Genomic DNA, 9,833 nt, shown 5'->3' with positions numbered 1-9,833 from the left:
ATTACTTTATGTACATTGTACAATGTTCATGGCACACTTGGATTATATGAATTGATAAGTATTTCAGGTTTAAAGTGCATATATGCATTTTAGCTGGACTTTCTGGACGTCTCTTGTTTCCTTCCTATTTTAGTCAAAACTATGATCATTTATTGCAGTTCGTCTGATGAATCTTGCCACCTTGCATTAATCTCCATATTAGGTACAGTTCCTTCCAAGAATTTTGTTCATCATGTAGTTCCAAAGGTCCTAGTTCCTGCTTGCAGAAGTCACAGGATATTGAAAATTTAACATTATTTTCATCAGGTTTGTTCTTATAAGTCTTTTTAATTTTTTATATCAATGAGGTATGCTTTGGGATGATTGTTTTAGTTGGTTCTTTGGAACTCTATTATCAAATATGTTTGTCTAATTGATTTGTTTCATTTGCTTTGAAAACTTATCCCTTAGTTTGTTCTGTCTTGCTGACATATAAAAACATGCAATATAGAAATAGGATGAGGAGCTTCTTTACAAATGACAAACTCTTTTTGTGCAGTTCTTATAGAGTATCTACATACTATACTTTTCTCATTACCATTATTTGGGCTTTGAATTGCTTTGTTATTGGCAAATGTAGAAGGGTTAAAATGTGACCTATGTTGAGAAAGTCTCATGCATCAGCATCGGGGCAGCAATGGTGGTGTTTGGATCAATGAAGAAGCAGAGATAAATGATGTCCTTATAGCTTTTGGCAGGATACAATTTGGATGTAAATATGATGCCTTGAAATTTCATATGCATCCGGCACCTGATATGTAACTTTTCAAGTTAATATATTTGTAAAGTACTGGCTAATAAGCATGTTAACATATATTTATGCTACTTATTTACCTATTACTTCTTGTTGTAAAGTGTTGATAACATATATTTATTAATTTAAAATTAATTTTCATATATACTATATTTGGAGAAAGAAGTAAACTAATATTTTATAATTAGATACGAAATTAATTTGGCACAAATAGTATTGCATTTGGTGGGTAAAAATAAATTTGGCACCAAAATTCAGAATTTAAAAATGATTCAAAAATAGTGATGAACTATCTTCGTCACCAATAGTCAAATTTGGCTGTAGAAAAAAAAATTGGGCGCAAAAATAAAAAAAGAATAAGATTTGAAAAAGAATGGGTGACGAAATGTTAGAGATTGGGTGACTAATTTATTTCGTCACCCATACCCATTTTAGTGACGAAATTAGCATTTCATGGCCTAAAGGAATCAGTCACGCACTATAGGTGACGAACTTTTTTCGTCACCCATACCTATAGGTGACGAAATTTTCAGAATAGGTGACAAAAGTGGTTTGTCACTCATTGGGTAAATTCTAGTAGTGACCCCTCTCATATTATAATTTTCCTATGGCAAAATATTTTGTATTCTAGCATAATATAGTAGAACAAATCATGTCTATAATCATAAGGCTATCATTATTAGGCTGTTGTAAAGTTTTATAGTTGCTTAATGGATTCAAATACACCAAATAATTTCAGTTAGATTTTACCAGGAATGATGGATTCAACGGGGCTCTAATAATCACTGACCTCATATTTTTCTTCCATGTCTCCATTTAAAATCAAGTGCAAAAAATTTCTCCAGAGATGGGTGTAAAGTTGCTTATTCTGCTTTGATTGAACTTCAAAGTATCACATTAGAGAATGACTATGCTAGGGAAGTTTTGATAAAAAAAAAAAAGGAATCAAAACTTTTTGAAAGTCCTCTGTGCCTGCAGGAAAATAAGAGTTTAGGATTTGGAGATGATTAAATTGCCAAATAGAAAAAGAAAAAATTTAATTGCAAGGGAGGGTGGGTAGGGTAATTTGTAAAAAAAAAAAATTAAAGTAATAGAAAAATAGAGGGGTTGTGTGAATAGAGAAAAATGATGTGTGAATAGCACCACCCTATTTGTTTGTTACAATATTCATTTTACCTCCTTGGTATTTGTATTTCAAGTCATTTGTGTCCTTCTACTTTTAATTTCATCACACATATCTCTGTACTTACCAATTTAATCAATCTTGTCTAACCCTTAATTTTTTTGCCAACTATTGTGTGATGTATTTTAAAATTGTAGTAACTTACAATATAATTTTGCATGGCATGTTAAAAAATTATTATCATACAAGGGAACCTATTAAAGCCACTTTTTCAATTTATGAAATATTTGATGGAAAAACTAATGTTTGAACAAAATTGATTAAATTAGAGAGCACATGAATACATGTGATGAAATTAAAAGTGTATGGCCACAACTGATTTAAGATATAGATGTTAAGGAAGTAAAATGAAATTAACCCTTACAAGAGAAATTTATTCCCTTTTAGATCTCACATTATACAGTAAAATGGAAATGGAGGTAGCAGCAATCAACAATATTTGTACCATATAATTTACAGCTAAATATTAACAGGCATCATTGTTCGAATATTACGGGGGTTAGAATTCTAATATGCATGGTTTATTAATCCGAAAAAACGAAATCCTATTCTTTTCAAAATTGATCTGAAGTCTCTCCTTTGACCATCTGGACTTGAACTCTGCTTTTGTGTTGGATTTGGGTTACATTTTGATTAGTTCATACATTAGTCCAACCCTATATACAGACACACACACACACAAACACACATCAGAGCAAATATCGTACTGCTATTTCATCGGGCTCTACTATTGAAGCCTTTCTTTCAGAGCAAAGCAGAGAGCTTCTTAGAGAGTCGATCGACTGTAAAATTGGGAGTGGTGGGTGATTGAATTAAGATGCATATGGTGATCACACAGAAAGGTAATAGAGATTATAGTAAAAAGAGAATACAAGTGGGAAAATACGAGTTGGGAAAGACTCTGGGAGAGGGCAGTTTCGGCAAAGTCAAGTTTGCTACGAACGTGGAGTCAGGCCAACCCTTTGCGGTTAAGATTCTGGAGAGGAAGAGAATCATTGACCTAAACATGGCCAACAAGATAACAAGGGAGATTGAAACTTTGAAGCTTCTCAAACATCCAAACGTCGTCAGATTACACGAGATTGTGGCGAGTAAAACCCAGATTTGTATGGTCCTAGAATACGTTGAAGGGGGAGATTTGTTCGACAAAATCCGTCATAACGGAAGGGTCACAGAAGCCAAAGGCAGGAAGCTTTTCCAACAGTTAATTGATGGCGTTAGCTACTGCCACAACAAAGGCGTTTACCATCGGGATCTTAAGCTGGAGAACATTCTCCTAGACGAGGAAGGAAACATAAAGATATGTGACTTTGGCCTCAGCGCCTTGCCCCAGCATTTAAAAAAAGATGGGTTACTGCATACAATTTGTGGAACCCCTAACTATGTTGCTCCTGAGATTCTCATTAATCGGGGGTACAATGGCGCCACCGCCGATACATGGTCTTGCGGTGTGATCTTGTTTGCCATTCTTTCGGGGTTCTGTCCTTTTGACGATAAAAATCTTGCAGTTCTTTATCACAAGATATATAAAGGGAATTTCAAAATACCCGATTGGTTATCACCTGGTGCAAAATCCTTGATAAGAAGGATTCTGGATCCGAATCCTGTCACCAGAATAAACATGAGAGGCATAAAGTCAGATGAATGGTTCAACCAGGACTACACTCCTGCAAAACCCGATGAAGACGAAGAAGAAGGAGATATACATGTCGATGATGAAGAAGCTTTAAAGATTCCAGATTTGCATTGCTCGACTGTTAAGGTCCCGGGTTTTCTTCGGGCTCTATTATGTTGTTTTGGGCTTTGTGTTTCAGACGTCCAGTGCAGTTAGTTTATTGACCAAAAAAATGAAGTTTAAGTCTGTTTCTTCTAGATGTCGTCCGGGCAATCAGGTTGTCATGGTCGGTCAATCATTAATTCTATGACACGTGTCAGGCCACAACGATTGCAGGTACGAGCTGGGTGTGTAAGTTATTGAGTGATATATAGCTAGTTGTACGTGGGTCTGCAATTTTCTCTTCATCTCTCTTTGTAATTTTCTGTTTCATTTCTTTAGAAAACCTAATTGAAGGGGACAGATCCTAACGTCATGCCCCCACCCTTACTCAATGCCTATGAGTTTATTGGATTCTTCTCATGCCTAGATCTCTCTGGCTTCTTCTGGTCAAACATACAAAAGTCCTGAAAGATGGGGTCAAGGTTGATCCTCAAGTTTCAACTAAGAGATAAAGAGTTACAATACTCCTTTTACTGATTTACTTAGAAAGTTTACTAGTGCCACAACCATCCTTGACTCTATTATGCGAGCAGGGACGGAACTAGAATATTACATTGAGGGGGCAAAATTTACTTTAGGTTGCGAAATTATTTCTGCAAGATAGTTTTTTAAAATAGCAAAAAGGGTTCAAGACAGAAAAAAAAAGGTTGGGTAACATATGAATAGAGGGTTTAGAAACAGAAAAGAGGTTAGCATATCAATGGAGAAGATATGCTTATGCTTATTCACCCGAGTTTTATAAACATAAAAAGGTTTTACAAAAAGAAAAGCAGGAGAGATTTGAAGAAAATCTCTTAGAGCAAGTCCACCCGTTGTCAAGAAATGTCAATATCGAAAAGTCAAAGGGGTCAACTAGTCAAGAAACTATTCACTGCCACTAGACATGGATTTCCACCCGTTCTGTTTCTTGACCAGTCAGATTTACTGTTCATTGAAAAAAAAATTAATTGGAAAATTGAAATAAATTTGATGTAAATAGATGGTAATAATGGAGATTTATGGATAATTAATGTCAGAATTGTGATTGCTATAGCTTTTCTGAAAGGGAACGATGCTAGGAAGAGAACTCGTCGCTTCGCCACGACATGTGGGGTTTTTTGGGCTTTCGGGATCGTTTTGGACTTCAAAACTGCAAATTACTATTTTTATAATATTTTCGGTGGACAAATTATGATTCACGTATAGTTACCGACAATATTTCTTGAAATGCGTGAAGCCACCATCGACAATTATTTTGAAACGCTTGAAACAACCACCGACATCTTTGAACGGACCAGATCATTTGCATACTATTCAATCTAACGGTTATTGTTGATGTAATTTTATCTAAGATTTCGGATCAGATTACGTCGAACCAGGTCTGGACACATGTCCTTATCATCTGATCACATTTTATGTGAAAATTATAAATAAATAGAGAAAGAGGCAGCATACCATTCACACACAATCTGATATTGGCAGATCTCCTTCTTTTTCATATCTCCAGATCCAACACATTTCCTCTCCTTCCCTCATTTCAATGAAGAGATTGTGGGCTAAGTATCGACAATCTCGAGATGAAGAGATGTGTACGACTAATGCTCTTGTGGTAGCAGCAGTCGCTGAAACTGAATCTCCCTCTCAAACACGACGAGGGGGTTCTCGACCGGGGCGTGCACCAAGTGAGGAGCGATTTAGGGAATCAAGAGGGAAAAACATGATTGAAGATTATTTTGTGGAGAGTCCAATTTTCAGTGAAGAGGAATTTCGGACACGGTACAGGATGAGTCACAATGTTTTCAACCGCATCTCTAGTGACCTTTGTTCTATGATCGGTACTTTGTCCAGAAATCAGATGCTGCTAAGAAAGTCGGACTACTTCCCCAGCAGAAGCTGACATGTTCCTTAAGAATGCTTGCTTACGGTGCTGGGGCAGATCAATGCACTGAGTATTATCGGATGGCTAAATCTACCTCCATCGAGGCTCAGAAACGATTTACAAGAGGAATCGTTAATCTATACTAGGCAGAATACCTCCGGGCTCCTACTCCGACCAACCTCAGAAGACTTCTAGCCAAAGCTGAGAGAAGAGGTTTTCCTGGGATGATTGGAAGCATCGACTGCATGCACTGGCAATGGAAGAATTGCCCAACAGGTTGGGCTGGGGAATACAGCAGTCGAAAATGTGTGCCCACTATCATCCTCGAAGCAGTCGCATCTTATGACACATGGATATGGCATGCCTTATTTGGAATGCCTGGATCATGCAACAACTTCAACGTGCTTGCTAAGTCCCAATTGTTTGACGAGCTCACTACTGGTCGAGGCCCTCAGATCCAATTTCAAGTGAATAACAGAATTCACAATTTAGGCTACTATCTCGCTGATGGTATCTATTCGCAATGGGCGACTTTCATGAAATCAATTCCATGACCCACACGACCCAAGGATCTGAAGTTTTCCCAGGCTTAAGAGGGGCACAAGAAGGATGTGGAAAGATGTTTCAGCATTTTACAGTCGCGCTTTAGTATTGTTCGAGGAGCAGATCGTGGGTGGGATAGAGAAGACCTTCGATACATCATGCTGACTTGTATTATGTTACACAACATGATAATCGAGGATGAAAGACCAGATGACAGCTGTTTGACGCGTAAATCCGGTAGGGGTGCAAACTTTCTCTTTTGAACGAGTGATTGCGCAGGCGTGCCAGCACCGTGGGGTGCAGTCGTCCGGGTAGTCCCTTGACCTGACTTCTTCTTCAAGCGCTGTGGACGAGGAGAGCACCAACCTCGCCACAGGGTTCTTCTCTAGCCTTTCGGGAAAGGACTTTTGCCTTACGGATAAGGACTTTGGGTGTGATCTCTTCGGTCACCAAATCGATACTCAACGTTGTAGGTTGAGCAGAGCAATCACTGGGAAATCTTAAGAAAGCACAAAGCGTATCTTTAGCTTCGCTGGGTTGCGAGGGCGTTACCCTTGCTTCGTTGGTTGTATCGGTGGCAGTAGTACTAGCAGTCGGCTCGCGAGGAGACTAGGACTGGAAGCACGGTCGCCGAGTTGAACTGGTGATGCTGACAGTCAGCTCACGAGGAGACTAGGACTGGCGGGCTGTCACCGGGTTTCAACAGGATTGAAGGTTTGCTTCAGGGAGGCTTTGTAATCGCTGGGATTAGTCGAAAAAGGTCCTTGTTCTGTCCTTGAACCCTAGTATTTATACCTAGGGTTTTGACTGTTCCTTGCTATAGAAGGATTATTGATTGAAGTTCCCTATTCAATCTCTGCTACTTGACTCCAATAAGGTTTCGTTTTCCTTATAGATTACGGAATGGGCGAAGCTGTAACCCAAACCCAAGTAGGCTTATTTTTGGGCCGCAAGTATCAACCCGCTATGCTAAATCCACTAAAGAATCCTGCCAAAATTACTTTTGGGCTCAAACAACAGCGATGAGAATTTAGAGTCCGATGAAGAATAGGATAACAATATGAGGCCCAGGTTAGCTACGGTTTGGGAAGGACCGACTGGTGATGACTTTGATCCTGTTGGTAGAGATGGTAGGGCTTGTCCGGTAACGTTTTTAAAAATGATTTTTCAAAAATCGATTTTGAAAATAAAAACGAGAAAACAAGATTGGATTTTTGAGATCCGAAAATGTGTCCGGTAGCTTATTCCGAAAACAATTTTCAAAAACGAGAGAAGATGGCGACTAGAGATGAGAGAGAGACCTGAGAAGAAGATAGCGACATGAGAATATGGAAGAAGAGAGCACGTTCTGTTTTTTCTTTGTTTTGGAAAATATATCTCTGTGTTTTCTAAAATATGAGAATGAAAAGGTGAAAACGTTTATTTGTCGTTTTCCTGTTTTACGAGTAAAATAAAAAAATATTTTCAAAAATTATTTTCTGTATTTTTGAAAACTGACCAACGAACGCATTTTCAAGCCATTTTCATTTTATAAAATGAAAAGGATGACTTGAAAAAGTTACCGAACGCCACCTTATTATTTCAACGGATTCATGGATCGATACGATGCAATTAGAAGTGCAAACAGTCACTCAAACCTTTAAGAAGATCTGATAGAGTATTTCTGGAACATTCAAGTCAACATGGAGATCTAGATCTGATATAGGTTTTTTTTGGAATAATTGGCTAATATCTATGTTTTTTTTTATGTTCGTGTGCTTTGAATTTGGTTTTTATTATGTTTTGGGAAGTTTGTGTGCTTTTAATCTGGTTAATGTCTATGTTTTTTATGTCAGTGTAATTTGAATTTGGCTTGTATTATGTTTTTTGTGTGCTATGATTTTTAATATAAGGTGTGTGTTTTATAAGAGGAATTTTCAAATACAACTTTTATTTCATAAAATTTATGCTTACATAAATGAAAAACTAGGAATAAGTACAATACAATTACACATCATGCATAATCACCTAATTATTCAAATCGTGATCCTCATCCTCTCTAGGAATCCAATTTGTGTTTGAAGGGTCATCATTAGGGTTAGGATTGGTGGAATCACCCGTAGAGAAAGGTGAAAATTGTGGTTGTGTAGAATATCCCCCGGGGTAAGGTGGTTGCGGATAGTATCCACCGGGGTAAAGGGGTTGTGGGAATCCACCGGTGAAGAGAGGTGGTGGGAATCCACCGGTGAAGGGAGGTTGTGGAAATCCACCAGAGAAGGGAGATTGTGGGAATCCATCGGGGTAAGGTGGTTATAGGTATGCAACGGGGTAAGGAGGTTGTGGGAATAGACCACAAAAATTTGGTTGTGGGAATGCACCACCAAAATTGGGTTGCGGATAGTATCCACCCATAGAAGGTGACATCTGCTCGCCAAGATCTTCTCTCTTCGCTATTTTCTTTTGCTTTCTTGACTAATAACGTTTTTTAGTTGGCGTCATCTGACTTGTATCCATCTCCATAATACGCTCTTCCCTCTATTTAATTCTATCTTCCCTCTCTTGTAATAGGAATGCCTCTTTTCGCATTTCCATTTGCAATCGGATACAAACTCGTTGATTTTCCTCTTAGAGACTTCGAGCAAATTCCTCATCGAGTTTTTTCTTGCCAGCTATTGCTTCTTTTAGGATGCTCGCTATACTCTTGATAGCGGTTGACAAGGGACTTTGATCCTTTGCTGCATTCTTTCCTTTCCGAATTGCTTCTTTCGCAGCCTTCCTTCCTTGAGGCCTCACATTAGGATATGCAGTTTCACTGGCAATTACCTCATCTACATCCATGTCCAAGTTGATGGGAGAATTTTCAGCAAGTGGTTGTGTGTGCATATGTTGACTTCCTTCATTTGATGTTCCTCCGGATGTATAGTTAGGGATGTCTTTAAATTGTGCGAAGCCCTCCACAACAGCCTAACAATCAAAACTCTGAAAATTAATTTTTTTGGCTTTCCCTTTTCTCTTCATCCCGACATGCCACAATTTATGTGCTTCATCTTGCTATGTTATTTAAAAAGGAATAAAAAATTCAATTAGTACAAATATAAACGCCATTATGAAGGGTCATCTATTATAAAGTAATCCATTTAATAACAAAGTATCTCACCGTTTTTCAATAAAAATCAATAAGTACAAATATAAACATCGTTGTAATTACATCATTATTTATTAAGTAATTATTTTAATTATAACGAAAAGCAATTAGTACAATTATAACGATATTATAATTACTACATTATTTATCAAGTAATATTTAACTATAATATATCAACAAATTAAATGATTTATCAACAAATACATACCTCATCAACCGCATTCAAACCGCTCTTGTACCAATTAGGAGCTTGCCTTAATGCACAATGCCACTCAAAGAGTTCAACCTTCAAAATTTTCCACCTTCCCTGCAAAGAAGAAGATGATCGGCCCTTTCCTTTCCAATTTGCAGCAAAGTGTCGCTTCACGCGCCTCCATAGGTCGATTTTTTTCTGATTTGTGCCCACAGCCGGATTTTGGCTTACATCTTTCCAAGACTTGCACAATTGAACATCTTCCTCATCCGTCCATCTCCTCCCGGATTCGGTATTATCATCTTCACTTTGAGCTCCCTCCTCTTGTCTGGCCACTTCCCGTGTGTTTCCCCTTTGTTCGG

At 37.9% G+C, this 9,833-nt stretch overlaps 1 protein-coding gene across 1 annotated transcript; it reads left to right on the top strand.

Annotated features, from left to right (window-relative positions):
* Positions 1-2,799: 2,799 nt before the first annotated feature.
* Positions 2,800-5,757, top strand: LOC112183862 (CBL-interacting serine/threonine-protein kinase 1). The gene is made up of 2 exons (XM_024322178.1): positions 2,800-3,738; positions 5,581-5,757. Exons 1-2 carry the CDS (start codon positions 2,800-2,802, stop codon positions 5,755-5,757), a joined length of 1,116 nt encoding a protein of 371 aa, XP_024177946.1.
* Positions 5,758-9,833: the final 4,076 nt, after the last annotated feature.

Source organism: Rosa chinensis, chromosome 2 (assembly GCF_002994745.2).
Source record: "Rosa chinensis cultivar Old Blush chromosome 2, RchiOBHm-V2, whole genome shotgun sequence".
Classification (NCBI taxonomy): Eukaryota; Viridiplantae; Streptophyta; class Magnoliopsida; order Rosales; family Rosaceae; genus Rosa; species Rosa chinensis.
The sequence above is the reverse complement of the archived record's forward strand: the minus strand, read 5'-3'. Positions and strand labels throughout refer to the sequence as shown.